The 15,515-nt window shown below is 40.0% G+C and overlaps 1 protein-coding gene across 1 annotated transcript in view; it reads left to right on the top strand.

Annotated features, from left to right (window-relative positions):
* The window catches only part of LOC139822586 (nephrin), a 196,698-nt gene that overhangs the window by 77,274 nt on the left and 103,909 nt on the right, over positions 1 to 15,515 (top strand). Inside the window, exon 8 of the mRNA XM_071794433.1 lies at positions 280 to 300. Within this exon, the coding sequence (XP_071650534.1) occupies positions 280 to 300 (21 nt within the window). The remainder of the gene's footprint in view (positions 1 to 279; positions 301 to 15,515) is intronic.

Here is a 15,515-nt window from a genome sequence, read left to right as displayed (position 1 = left end):
TTAAATAAAGAATCTGCGTTAAAAAAAATAATCATCGCATCTACTCGGTTTATTTCGCAAGCGACGTAATGTATGTAAAAATAATTCCAAGTCGATGCACAATTCGATTCAAAGCAATCAAACGGAACGGATTAAATCTACATTTCAAACGAAGTCCGGTGCTTCGATATGCGGACTTATTGCGACGAATTTTTTTGCTGAGATCTTGGAAACTTATCGTGATGAGATTTTTTGCAACATCTGTATTTTTTATTTTTTAATACAAACTAGAATACGAAGACAGATAAATTTAAACAAAATATTTTTTAAGTAAATTGACTGTACAATAATTATATTATTGATAATTTTTAAACAATTAAAAATAAAATACATGTTTTTAATAGATAATAGAATTTTATCTTTTATTTAATTTTTTAAAAGAGAATTTTAATTCTAAACGCTACCATTATTACAATACTTAACAATAAAAATTTAGGAATCGAACAAAATAGCATTTAACGGAATCTTCGTTTAGAAAGGTTTCTCCCGAAAACAAAGAATATATTTCTGAAATATATGTAATACAAAGCTTATGAAATACTGTGTATATTGTGTGAAGTAGCAAGAACGATTTAGCGAACGCGATAAAATTTGTCAGCCGTCGCTGGTCGAGGCCAAGTAATATCGAGTAGGATATCGAGATTTATCGTTTCGTGCGATTCTCCTGAGCTCCGTCTTCGCGGCACCGCCGGCAGCGATTCTGATTGAATCCTGGGAAGTGAGAAAAAGAGGGAGTTAGGAAGAGAGAGAGAGAGAGAGAGAGAGAGAGAGAGAGAGAGAGAGAGAGAGAAGGAGCTACCTCCGCTGGTCGATACGATCGATACCTACTCGAGAATGCGTGCGATCCTCCACCATTCAACGTTTTCCTTCATCTCGTCCGGCTGCACGAATCGATTTACGATCAGACCATTCACGAAATATTCCGCGATTTGTCGACGGAAGGCTGTCCGTAATCCATAATAAAGAGCCGCTCCTTCACCACGAATGAAATAAAATCTTCGGCCACCGTAATAATCGGAAAAAATTCTCGTTATTTAGACAGGTGCAGCATGAAATCAAAACAAAAAAACTCGGGTATTCAATCTTGTCTAGCATCAACAGTCTGACTCGGCTTATTTTCGATTTCTCGTCGATCAATATATATTTATCGCTGAGAATAAATATATATTCTACCCACGTTCAAAAATTTCGTAATTTGATTGCATTTATTCATTTTGAGTAGAATAGTGTCTTTTATAAATAAAAATGTAAGAACTTTTATGTAAGTATATAAAAACAATTAAAAATCAATTTTTAATTAATTTTTTATATGATTTGCGTCTCGAAATCAGGAATAAAATTTCATAGAAATATAGAAAAGAACAAAAACAACGTAGAGGCGATATACGAAGATTTAAGATTCGTAGAGCTCGAGATTCAATTCGCGCTGAAAACGGCTGTCCGATAAATCTCGATATCGCACTCGATATCATCGTGGCCCATAGTCTTCTTCGGCCAGCGGCCGCTGGCAAATTTTATCGCCCCCGTAAACCCGCGCGTTTATATTTTCGTACAAAAACGGGCGGCGTTTGCTAGCATCGATTCTGCGGATGATCATAAAAGACCGTGACTGATAGTCATTCGGCGCTAATAGTTTCACTAGTTCAAACATTTGTCGTGGAATAATCTAATAAAGAAATTGTATATATTTTCGATACAAAGTGGAAACAAAAGTCTAAAGACCAAAAACAAGTTGTAGCGCATTATGTATAACATATAATTTATATTGTGTTAATACTTTTATTATTTGTGCATTAATGTTATAGATAAAACTATTTATGAATAAAGTTTTGTTTCAATTTGTAAGGTGTATAAAGCATTTTTGTGTCTATTTTGTGTCTATCACTTTTTATTAGTGTAATCGTAAAATGTCGTTTATAATTTCTCGCGAAGAGAGCTGTTGATATAGTGACAAGATTGAGAATACGATCTTTGAAAATCCGAAAACTGTTGAAAGTCAGATAATCCATCGCACGTCATTTTTATCTAGTCGTTTTTCCTTGGTTGTGTCTTCTTCTCGTTTTGCAAGACGAGAGACGTTGCATCGTTGCGTTGGGACTTGGGACCGCAGGGGTTAAGAAATTCCGGCGTATGTACGAAGGGAAAAACGCGAGCGATGAAAGCACTCGAAGGCGACACTTCGAGGAAAAAGGGGAAACTCGATTCCTCGAGTTTCCGCGACATACAAGAGACGAGACGGGAAATCTCGGGTAACTCAGAAACAACGTTGCGTTCTCGTTCGGAGGGAGGATCTCGGTGCAGCTAGCTCGTCGATTCTCCATTATACGCATTCTTTGTCCGTCGCACACGATCCACCTGGTGCCTTCGACGAGATATATCAAAGTGATCGTGCTCTCCCACTCATGAATATAAATTTTGCGCGCGGGGATAGCGTTCTCTCTTCTATCCTTGACGATCATATGACTCGCGCGATAGCGAAATAATTCGCCGCGTCGCAACGTAGGTGAACCACGTCCCTCGACGAAAACTGTCGGTGTATTATGATTATGTTGAAAGCGCTGCTGCATTTGTGCACTCACTATATGAGATATAAAATAGAAATTATAAAGGCAAGAAAGGAAAGTTTTTGACAGCCCTACGAAACGTTTATTCTAATATAATTTAATTATTTGTGAATATATATAAGAGAAAAAGAAAATTTTCAAAGTAGAATTTACAGTTATTTCTTTTAACATAAAGTCAAATTAGTGTTATTATATGTTTTTAGATAATTTTCTTTATTTTAATAAGAATATCGCCGTTCTTTTTCCCCCTTTCTCTCCATTTCGTCCTAAGAGCGCAATTTTCGTGTCCTTTGGGTACAATTTTCGCGCCCCGCGATCGATCCTTTATCGCCACATTCGTCGCCTTAATCCGTTTCGAAGATAAAAGCCTGTATAAATTACAAAACGTGCCACGAATATTCGATCTACGGTCCAAGTTCTCTTTTCTCGATCATCCCCTTCCTCTCCTTCCATCCCCATCTCTTGATCGTCCTGTCACGATCCACTATATCTTCTTCGGGCGGCCATAAAAATTGTATTAAAAGCGCGCGATCCGCTGTCGGTGAAAGTTCCGAGAGGCGGCGGGAAGACCGGATCGAATCGCCGTCGTTTCGTCGTGTCGAAATAGAAACACCCCGATGTTTTACGGTTTGCACCTTACGCGGAAATTGGAAGTTTTACGAACGTTTTCGCCGATGCGGGAGAAAACGTGATCCGCGATCCTTACGTTTGCGCTGCTCATCTTAGTCATGTTACCTCCAATTTCTTCCTATCCATCTCTCTGTTTCTCCAGTCGTGACACTGATTATTCGCGTTTGACAAGTGATCTTTGAGTCGAGGCGAAATAGTCGAGGAAAAATAATCCGTATACGTTGACAGTGGATACGTGCATTTATTATGCAATTAATATGTACAGTAACCAAACAGCTAAATCTACGGGATATCATTCTTGTTGACTCAAGTCCGCCAGCACGTAGATTATTCGCCACAATATCTGAGAGAATGTACCTTATCTTTCCGGAATATTATTTTATTTTAAGTAAAAAATCTATAGTATCTCGCGAATTATTTCCCGAAAACCATTATTTTTGTTAATTAATCGACGAGATTTTGCGAGTCGGCTGTCAGAATAAAACAATCGCGCTCTTACAAAAAGTGGAATGATGTTCTTTTCGAGAAAATTCGGCTTTTAAATGCGGCAAAGTTTCTAAAGCGCGTATGATGTCACATTTTAGATCAGATACATTTGTAGCTACGTGTATATATAGCAACCAATTTTGCAAAAAAATTACTTTCTATTTAATTTAATATCTAGCAGATAACTCATCTGGAAAAATCCGTACAAATCTATCGGAGAAAAGATCTCATCTTTCAAGTGTCCATTCAAATTGTTATGACTTTTCTGCGATCTGAAATACACACGGCGTTCACTGACAATCAGCTGATGGCGCGCGTAAATGTAGGTCAGCTTATTGCAACTGCTCGTACTGATCGCTTGACTAGAGCAAAATCTTTAAAACTTAGCGAGAAAACAATGTAAAGAGATATACAAAACAAAAATGTATCTTCTTAAATCATTCGTTTAATTACATTGACTGAGGATTTATTTTTTTGTATATGTTTTTGTATCTTGGGATATTTGTTAGAAAATGCATTCTTTAGCCTGGATTACTACAATAATTTTCTATCACAATAAAAACTGGTTTTATTATCATTTTTATTTTGGAAAAAAAAAAGATAGTGAAGGATTATATCCAAAAATGCACGTAGAAATTCTGCGACACATTGACAGTTTGACTTGTACGAAAAAATCGCACGCGCGATTAAACTCTTCGACGAAACGGCACTCCGATAAAGGAATTTGATGGGCATTATCGAACGTGGCGGATTACGCTCTTCGATTGAACAAAAGTCACGGAATGTCTTGTCAGCATTTTTTAGGACGAATTTTTCTGGAGTAATTACCGAAGGAAAATACGACAGTTCAAAGTCAGACGAGCGCTATCGCGGAATTGCCCGTGCGGAATAAAAACCGCAATTCAAACCGGAAAACTTTTCCCGGTGCACTCGTTGTAAGTAGAAATCCGCAACTGCGGGCGGGAAGTGGATCGGGATAGAAAACGACGGGATTGGAAACGTAGTGTCGTATTATCTCGCCGACTTATCGTTTATTCGTTCGTTTTATTCGTGATTACGTTGTCACTGACATGCGATTTGACGATCGCGAAAATTCGCGTTGGTTCGATCGCAAAATACAATAACGGGAGAGATGTGTCTATGATCATCTCGAGTTTTTATTGCGATGCAATTACGATGTCTTTATAGCGTACAAGGTGGAAAAGCACGCGTGATGATACTGCTACGATAACTGTACGATGAGAAATATTGGATATAACTGAATATTATATACATATTTATCTGTAATATGGAAATTATCTTTGACTACTTATCGATGCGAAATCGTTAAACGGTCTTTCTTTTTTCTCTCCTCGTTAGATGAGGAAGCTCTTTCAGGTAATTGCGAAACTAATAACGTCATTCGGATCGCTGCTCTGAGAAATTAATGCTCGTTCTTTGATATTTCGTTATCGAGTGCATCCGTAAAAGGTCGGTGCATGCGAGACAACTAAATCGAACACCATGATTTACCTTCCGTTAATTAAGACTTGCACTTTGAGTAACTCGATCAAGTTCCTTTTATTTCTCTTATTTTTTCTCCTATCTCGTTAGATGTAATTGGTTGCTTCTGTTTGTAAAATTTAGATGAAATTTGTAATCTTTGAATGTTAAAGGAATTAAATTAATAGATATATCTTTTCGAGTGCAGTAAACATAATTGATAATTCATGTTTTAAATTAATGAAGAAATAATTAGGCTAAAGAGGCCTCTAAGAACTATTGCGTTATAATTGTCATTTTCGATCAAAAACACGTGCAAAATTTTTTTTATATTATCATTATACATACATTTTGTATTATAATGAGGACGGATTCAATTGAAAATTAGCGGAAATACGATTTAGATTGATATTCCGGGGTTCTGATCAACGTACTTGTCAGACGATCGAGTTTGCTATCTGGTGGAAACTTCTAGTTACTACAACTTTATATAAAGAATTCAGAAGTTCTTACTCGATAGTCGCTTCTCTTATCCGATAAGCACAGTCGATAAAAATCAGCTTTAGATAGAAAGAGCTTTCTCCCAAACATGTTAGATGTAGATTAGTTAATTGTATTTATTTGGAAAACAAACTCATGATAGTATTATATCATATATTCAAGATTTCTTACGTTTATCTATAATGTATAATTTGCGTTTATCTATAATATAATTTGAAATCCAACTCACCAAGCTATAATAACTTGGAAGCATTCAATATATTGACGCAATAGGAGGTATCCGGCTGCAATGAACGCAAACTCTAAACTAAAGTTTGAGCGACAATATAATTACGATACGGCGCTTTAGATTAGCAGCAAATTCCACACGAATAATTCATAGATGAAATTAACGACGTAAAACCATAAATACTTAATAAATGGCTTCTATTGAGAAAATATTATAAATATCCTCGCGATTAAAAATATTTTTCTAATAACGTACTTTCTAATAATTGCAAAATCTTTAATTTTACTTGTCTGCACTCTTTTTTTTAAATCGTAAAAATCTTGTTACGTACAATTACGGTGTATCACCGGCAATTTCTACTACGCGAGAGATTTTAATGGCTATACACCAAGAAGAAAGAAATACCCAAAGGACCTCCTCCCTTCCTCCTTCTCGTGGTCGAGAGTTCCTTCAGATCAAGAAGGATTTACGATGTCGGGATAGAAAGCGGTGGCCTTCTCGACTCTTGGCGAGAGAAATCGAGTAGCCGGATAAGTGGCCACTTCCGAAAATAAACAGGCGTGTGGATCCCGCAAATGGATGCGAAGGAGCAAACGGCGAAGAAAAGCCGACTCTTTATTATTACGCCGCCGTTAGTTAATAAAACGTTCAATGTAAATCCCTTTTCACGACTTCCATAGATAAAAAAAGCGGAATCACGCGGCAAAATTTATGGCAGATAGAGGAAAGATGATAGAGAGAAGAGAGAAACGAGAGCGTATATTAGACACATTCACACACCCACATCCGTATCTTGACCAACTGTTTTTTATTCCATGTGTTTCGCAAGGATGTTTTAATAACGTTTATAAATAGGCGGGAAGAGTTAGACGCGCTTTTATTAAACAGGGATCTCACCGGCAAATCCTATACCGAGATACGCGGGTTCGTTCAACAACGCATCCCCGCGTTGTCGGCGTGTGCGTTTCGGGGTCGCATCAATTTGCAACGAGAGCGTGCTTTAATTCCGTCGCCGGCTGAACTACGACGGCGCGTGCTTTATGAAACGCTTCTGTGATAAAAATATCAAGCTGCAGAGCGTACTCCCCGTTGCCCGTTAATAAATAATGAGAAACGTTGTTGGAATTCTATCGTCGCGAGAAATATCGTTTCTCGTTCCGAGCAACGCCATCGCGTTTTCGAACTTCAGCGAATGAAACTCGGCGAAACAATTCCTCCAATTTATCTTGCCTGCAGATCGTTGCAGATGAAATGTTAGGTATACATTTTATAAAACGTATTCAATTTTCTGTCCATCAGACTCCAATTTACCTTAAACATTATCTTATGCCGTTCTGCCATTGATATTATCTTATGCAGTTATTAGGAATTTTATTAAAAAACGTACAATGATCTTTCTATCTTCCACGTGCATGCAGAAGCGACTTATTATGCTACGAATAAGACTCCCCAATGCCTTCAATAAATCTTTCTAACCTTTCTTCTTTCATCTCTCTCCAAAAAATATTGGTTCGCAAATACCACAGTTGGATTCGTTCGCATTGCGAGAGAAATATCCGATCCTTTCCCCATTTCGATGGCTTTCAACGAGCCGCGAGATTTTTCACGGCGGAACGCGCGAGGGGTCGTCGGTGGCGAGAGAGGCGGCGGACGCGCTCACACAAAGGGGTACGTGTGCGGGTTGAAAATACGACAGGACCGGGGAGTATTGCCGTCACTTCGACCGCCGCGCCCGCATGAAAATAGCATTTGCTCTGCGGCAGCGGTGGCGGCGTCGTAGGAATTTTCCTAAATTTTTAACAGTAATCGTTACGTAGCCTTAGTCCGATACCCAGGTCACGCAGCCCGTCAACCGCACGGAGGCGGCGGACGCGGGCCGTTACCGTCATATTGTGTGAATGTGAGTGTATGAGAGTGTGAGAGAGGGAGAGAGAGAATGAGGGTGCTCGGCGGTCCATAATTCAGAGGGTTCACACGTAGCCTTCGCGTCAGCGTCGTGTGCACCCACACGCGTATATAAGAGAATGCAACCCGCTGTAAGAATTCAATAAGTCTGAATTTCGGATATTTTCCGCCCTTCGAGCGCGCGATCACGCTCAGCGGCACCACGTATGTTTCTGTATTTTTTTAAACGCATGCGTTTTAATAACTTTTACTGTGCTTTCTTCTTTTTTTCTCTCCACAATCACGTAGTGGCATTTACGGTAAAAAGACGCGCGAGAAAAATTTTAATTTTCATATTTTACGTGATTCGATGAAAACGCCCTTCATATTGTGTCTGTTCCAAGAAAAAATTTCCAATAATTGTAAAGTAAATCATGTAGATGGCAAATGAGCTTTTTTGGAAAGGTAATTATGTCATGCAAAAATGATGCTGTTATTTTTCATCATATTGCCCGAAATTGCTGCGAATCGACGAATATATCGTTGACCGTAAGACGATTTCGCAGTTACGACACGATCAAGATTGAGCCAAGTTTATGAGTAATAATTCTCAATGACGCGCAACAACATGACTATCGATCCCACGTGCCTTCTTACTTCGCCACTTTATTTCTTGGGGTCAACTCGATTCGCTTGCGACACGTACACGTTTCCTACTTGTCAAATAGAGCGTAAAGTACTCTGCTCGCGTCATAAATATTTGTAGAAGTGGTCTCGTCGATCGTCGGCGGGTTGCCTCGAGCAGATATCTTGCATCCGTTGCGCCATAACGTGGTGATAAATGATTCTTTGACACTCCCTCCTTGAGATGTGACATCGAAATAATGTCGACGTTACACACGTAGCATAGGGTATCTCGTTAGGAAAGTTCAACGCTCTAAAAGGTCACGATATAGTTATTCTGAAGAAATATCGACCTCTTCTCTCGGGAAATATCTATAAGTTGTATCGAAAATTATACATTCTCTTTTAGGGTAAAGATACAAGAAATTGGATGAATGAAAGATTGTAATTCTTTGTACAACAACCTTTAAATTTATGTGGTAATAATCCATTAGCGTGAAATATAATAAAGAGAATACCGAGATTTTTTTTATATTTGTGTTCACGGAAAAAAATTTAGTTAAATTTAGTCGTAAAATATGGATAACTAATATTTCTTGCACCAAGAGCTATATTATTTGCAGCGAGAGCTATAGTTTAGCAATAGTAGCAAAACCTTTTGTCCTCGCTGCAAAAAAATGTTACTCTTGTTGCAAAAAATGTTAGTTATTTATATATTACGACTATTTTAGCTATAGTAGCTAATTTTTTTTTCCGTGTTGCAATTACCAAAGATTTTATCGAAGCTGTCAGTGTTTCTTGAAAAAATCACTTTAACGATGCTTTGCAATTTTTCCATTTAAATGTGGCAAGTATTTTAAAGATTATTCGTGCAGGACGAATTTGCATACTTGATGCTGGAAAATGTTTCCTCGTCAGGTTGCTGTGTCATTCATGTTCGCAATATTTAATCGATACACGTCGAATAGCGTAAAAAAGGATAGACGCAGCGGACCGGGTATCATAACGTCGAGCGATAAAACTATCGCTCTTAAAATACGGTGGCCATATCGCAATATTCGTAATGCCTGAAATATGGCAGGTATTACCTCGCCCTGGCAATAATTTTCCCAGGATAATACCGTTAGTAATGCACTAATACACGCGCGATGTTACATTACTTTTTCGCCGTAGCCTCTCTATCGGATCGCATGCTACATTGTGCATTTCTGTCGCATTCACAGAAGCGACAAATCATACTTTTCGAATTTGTCGAGATTCCCGTACTAACGAAAGCCGGCGATCAATATAATTTTTGTCTCTTGAATTTTTGGTGAAGCGCGCGCGTATCTTATTACAATCATTAATTATCTTGACGATTAAATCTCAAGTAGGTACGAACAAAATTTATTTGTAATTAATTGACGGATAAAACTTCATTATTTTTTTTTAATTTTAATCTTTAATGTCTCCAATAGCTTCTTTAGTCTAAAATTCAAACAAACGTTTTTAAAACATTTCTCTTAGTTTATAAAACATTATTTCGGTATATAATATTTTAAAAATATTTCTCTTACAAAATATAAAATATTTAAAGCGTTAAAATATTGTATAAGACATGTTGTTCCACGATCTCGGACCATGAAAGAAAGACGACCTCCGCTGGTCAGAATTGGGCCAATCGTGACCCTCGGCACGGACAAGCGATGTCAAACGAGAGGAAGAAAAAGAAAAGCGACATACTGACGGCTGAGGTGTAGTAATTGTCACAGACTGTCAGGGCGCGTGCTGGCTGGTTTCGTAGCTCGTAGAGGATGGACGACGGTACGCCTTTGAATCTATAGCGGGCGTGCTCATAAAGAGGTAACGGGAGAAAGGATGCACGTCTGAGCACGTCCCGCGCCGATAGCGTCGGAGAATATCCCGCAAATGGTGCATCCGGCTCGTGGCGAGGAAGATAGGTGCATCTCCGGGATGCACCTGTGTATATGTACGTGTATCCAACACACATACAAACGCACACTCGCTCACGCTATGAACGCACGTAGTGTCGTATACGAGGTGTCTCGGATCAAGCACGTCTCGCATTACCTAGATTCTGCATGAATAAGCTGGAGAAAGTAGCCCTTTTCATAAGGGTTCATCAGAGTTCACAAGGGTTTACAAAGGTTCACACGTAGAACGTCGAGAACGAACAAACGTTACTAATCGAGACATTTTTAATGATTAGTTTATATAATAGTGGACTAGATTATACCGATAATTCCCTTTATCTTTGTCTCTTTCTTTCTCTCGCTTTTAATTTATTTAATTTTAATTAACTATGGAAATATTAAAATATAATATAGAAGCATGACACAGAAAATTTAAAACTAAAAATGTATATACTATATTCTGAAATAATAAATTTTTATTAAATTATTATATCCGCAGAAAGAGTAACCTGATAAACGTAACAGAAAATAAAAATCTCAGTAAATCGATATTTCTCTTTACGTAACGATAATTTTTGTGCAAAATTATTTTAAATTCTAAATACATTGGTTAATAGTGTTTAAATTTTAATCACTTCCGCTACTCACGTTTCCGAGCAATTTTCTTAGTTTATCGTATGAAATCTACGTGCTGAGGAAAATGTGTTTCGCAAGAGATATTGGATGTAACCCCACGTTGCGCGCATCCAATGTTTGCGCGCAACACATGCGGGGTCAAACATGGCACCGTTGGAGTCGTCGCCGGGGTGATGTACATACATAAGTCGATGAAATAAGGAGCAGAGCGGGACGTTAGCACTTCGAAGAGTCATTTGGGCATCTGTCGAACGTGACGGGACTCAAGGTGCGCCGTAGAATCTACTTCCATATAGTTTTATGATCCGTATATCCTTCGTACGTATAGAAAGAGAAAGAGAGAGAGAGAGAGAACAGAGAGTCGCGCGCACGCCTATCTTGATACCTTGCGTGTTATGTTTGTGCAAGCGATAATAATCTGCAATGTTTATTTATATTTTTGCTTAATAATTATACGCGATAGCTTATGCCTTATGCAATAATAAATAAATACAAAAACTATAGAAATAACATAAAGATATATTATAATATCGAGAATCGTTTCTAAAATAGTATTAGTGATAAGATTATATATAGCTTTCACGATTACTTTGACCTCGAAGTGCATCAGAAGGTAATAACTCACTAAAGTCGCGTAAAAGCGACGGGCAATCCGTTCTATTCGATTTACGAAGAAGAATACCTCTCTAATCGAGAGACTCGAAACGGTCACGTGCGGTTATCGCGGCTGCAAGATGAAATCCCTCGACGAACGAGAGCAAGCGGCGACGAGAGGGCAAGCGCGTGACACACGATGGAAGTCCATAAATCTAATCGACGTCTACGGAAGCACGAACGCAGGAGAGTAGAAGGGCAAAAAAGGCGAAAGGTGATGGGCGGTGGGAGCGAAAGAAAGAGATAGAAAAGCGAGGAGAGTGCGAGCGAGAGGAGGCGATGGGTGGGATGGTTCGTTAAACGAGCTTAACGTGTGCCACCCCGTGGTAAGGCATTACTCTCGACTAACGGGCCGTGTTGCAAACCCTATTAGCAATATATTTTCCTCGCTCCGTCGGACCTCCGGCCCGCCATTGTGTTGCCGGCCGAACGGTTTACACGTTGTCGTTGGAAGCGCGCCGCGCCGCGCGCGTCCAGTGAGATTTTCAGTCCCGTGGGCCGGAAGCTCGCTCATCGATCCCCATCTCGTTCCTCGACGCTGACCCTCGTAGACGCGGCAGATTTGTGCGCCCACCGAGTAAATTCTTCTCTCGATTTTCTGACCGACCTCCCGAGCCCTCAACACTGAACAACGGCCTGTTGATTTGCCGGATGGTGGTTAAATGCCTTTTGGGGTCTTGTTCTCTAAAATTATCAGGTGCATAATAGCAGGGTGTTGGAAAGACACAGATATATCTTTTATCTCGTTAAGGAGTAATGATTTTAAATTGGATTTGATATTAAAACAAAAGAGTTTAGTATATGGAGCGTAATGCAGTTAGTGAAATAAAAATAAATGTTCATAGTTGGCTAACTGAACAATGGGACTGACACTGATACTTTCTAACGCTCTTGTTCCGTGAATGGTGTTCCGGAAAATCACGGTAGACATTTGCGCAATGCTCGACCATGTTTGCAGTGGTCCATAAAAAGAAGGAAGAAAAAGAAGAGCAACACAGCGAAACACGATCCTTGGAAGAAGCTAGCAAGCACCGACTTTTCAGGTGCACCACCTCGTGTCTCCCATTTATAACCGGTCGTACCGACAAGACAGCGGCGTATCCCGTTGGCTCTCTGCACAGTAGAGAATTTCAGTAAAAGTTTCGCGAACGATACCGAGGTCCGCATATGTTACCGCCGTCTTACTTTACCGTTCTACCCGGCGAAATTCTGAGGGAAACGTCGAACGGGATTCGCGGGGTGCGAACCCCGGTGGCTTACACCTACCGTCTACGTGAGCCACACGACAGTTCACCCATCCCTCTTTCTCTCGGGGGAAGACACGTGAATACCGCAAATCATATTCGCAAGCTGTGAGGCGAGAAGGGCAACGAAAGAGAGAAAGAGATGGAGATTGTCCCGGGTCGTGCCACACACGGAGCTGGCTTTGTACGGAGCGCTTTGTACGACTTTGGACGGATTTTAGCGGGGTTTCGATGCCGCGAGCACACGACGTAACAGGCCGAATACCAAAACAGTCGTTCCACGACCGCACGGAGACGGTAATAAATATGTAAAACTCGGCCGGAGGGTGAATCGCGTGCGGGAAGATTAATGAGCAATTCTCACCAGGGTGCCACGGACGTGAGGAAAGGCTCTTCATGCAACACGTACCGCTATTTCCGCGCTATCAATAGCTCGACTTTGATAGGGTGGCGTTTTTAGGCGGGTCGCTCGTGTATCGGTCTATTACGTCAGTTATACTACTAACGATCGCTTGCATATTCATGAGATTAGTCTCTGTGACGGCGATTTATTCTGTAATTAATCGTGGAAAGCTAACGTGAAGTTATTGCTAATTAGCATTAATATGGTTTTACATATGTGATACCGGATCATTACGAAATGTACAAAATATGTGATATCGATCACTAGTAGTTGGCATAAAAGTTTCTTACGGCAAATATAACGAATATATAGTTAATCAATTTTTAATTAATGTTATAAATAAAGAATTAACGTACAATATGTAATATCAAGAGGTTTCTCATATATTACATTCGATTGTACTATAAATTTGTAATTATACACGCGAAAATGATTTTACTTTGAAAACTTAATTTAACTTGATTTAACCTTTTTTTAACATTAAACATCTCGACAGAAATCCTTGTGACAGATGAACGAATCGTAGTAAGGGTCGCAGATATGGCAATATTATTCGTAGGTATTCCGCGACAAAGAGTAGTAAAGGTTCGTTATGTGTCAGACGTGCGCGATTCTCTCTGGGACATCGAGCACACCTTACGGGTTTTTTTCACAAGCGAGTCAATTGTCAGCGTAACAATGGTCGACGGGGTTTGGAGGCGAGGAAAATTCGCGCTTCGGGAGAGGATGGGACGACCGGTGGATATCTTCCCGACGGATAAACGCCGCTATAAAAGACCGTGAATGCCGGGTATTAGCGCCACTAAAGCGTCGTCTTGCGCCGCCCTCGTGTAATCTCCGTCGAGATTACGACGTCCATCTGCGGAATCCCGTGGGAACGGAGCGCGCCTTTCCACTCCCGTTGAAGTTTCTGCTCTTCAACATGTCGATTCGAGCCGACGGCGATCGTATCGCATGTCGGAAACGGCAATTATTCGGACAATTATTGACATTATTATTGATTATTGAATTCTTTCCGCATCGCTAATTTAATCGTGATGGGGCGATATCTTCTTGCGATTAACGATGAACGATGAACGATTTGTAATTATAGTTGAATTAGTCTTAATTGCTTTTTTGTTCTGCGATAACGTAAATGTGCTCGTCTTCTCTTTTTTTTTTTTAAATTTAATTTCTGAGTTTAGAACCATGATGCTAAATCTATAAATTGAAGATAAATTAATGTCTAATGAGGCTTGAATGCATATATTCATGCGTTGCTATTTGTATGAGATTCAAATTTCTACATTTTGTATCGTGCTCGTTACATTTTTTATTTTGCCTCGTGCCATATATAGCTTTGAACGCAGGTCGACAATACTTACCGACTTTTGTTTGTGCTCATAGAACACGTTTCAAAAATATCGCCACGTACTTCGGATACAGCCTGAATACGGTCATCGACGATATGAACAAACAAGTCACGCCGGCGACATGACGGCATGGCACGCGGCACCTCACTCGAGAGCGAAGTGCAGTGATTCGGACTATCTACATAAAGATCCTCACGAAGCCTCGATTCCGCGCGAGAATATCGCCGCTTCGAGGATACAGTGTCGAGCCCTGCGTATAGTTTGCAACCGTACGGCTGTGATCGAGATCGCGCGAAGGCGGTTGCACGTGTCGCCGCAAAACCGAGTAAAACCAAGTCAGAATATTTCGCCGTGCGTCGAAGATGGTCTTATTGAGTTTGCCGTATCGCGAAAGTTCGTCTTCGCGAACGTGATCTTTTTCCGCGTTTGCGCCTTCCCGAAAGGAAGAGGAAGCACGAGCGAATGGAGCGTACACCATCGATCGACGTCATCGTCATCGACATACATCGTCGTCGCGACAATAGCCGAAGGCAATTCCTATCTGACATCCGGGTGACATATTGGGATGAGTCTCTCGTCGACTTGTTTGCGTTTACCTCTATACTATATCGTGGATGCATCGAGCTGGCGATGAAAGGGAGAGAAAGAGACGTCAATCAAGTAAAAGCTGTGCTGTTGTTGTTGCAGCTTCACTTCCTCGCGCTCTTCCCTTTCTTATCGGGCTTATATTATAGTTGCCCAAGGCTAGATACGTGCGATGCCTCCCAAGCAAAAGTATTTTGTTTGCAAGTAAAAACATTAATGCATATATAATTTTCCTTCGCGAAATAAAAGAAGAAACACGTCGTATATAAATAGTAATTTTTTTACTTTG

Source organism: Temnothorax longispinosus, chromosome 11 (genome assembly GCF_030848805.1).
Source record: "Temnothorax longispinosus isolate EJ_2023e chromosome 11, Tlon_JGU_v1, whole genome shotgun sequence".
Taxonomy (NCBI): domain Eukaryota; kingdom Metazoa; phylum Arthropoda; class Insecta; order Hymenoptera; family Formicidae; genus Temnothorax; species Temnothorax longispinosus.
This window is presented reverse-complemented; position numbering and strand designations above follow the sequence as displayed.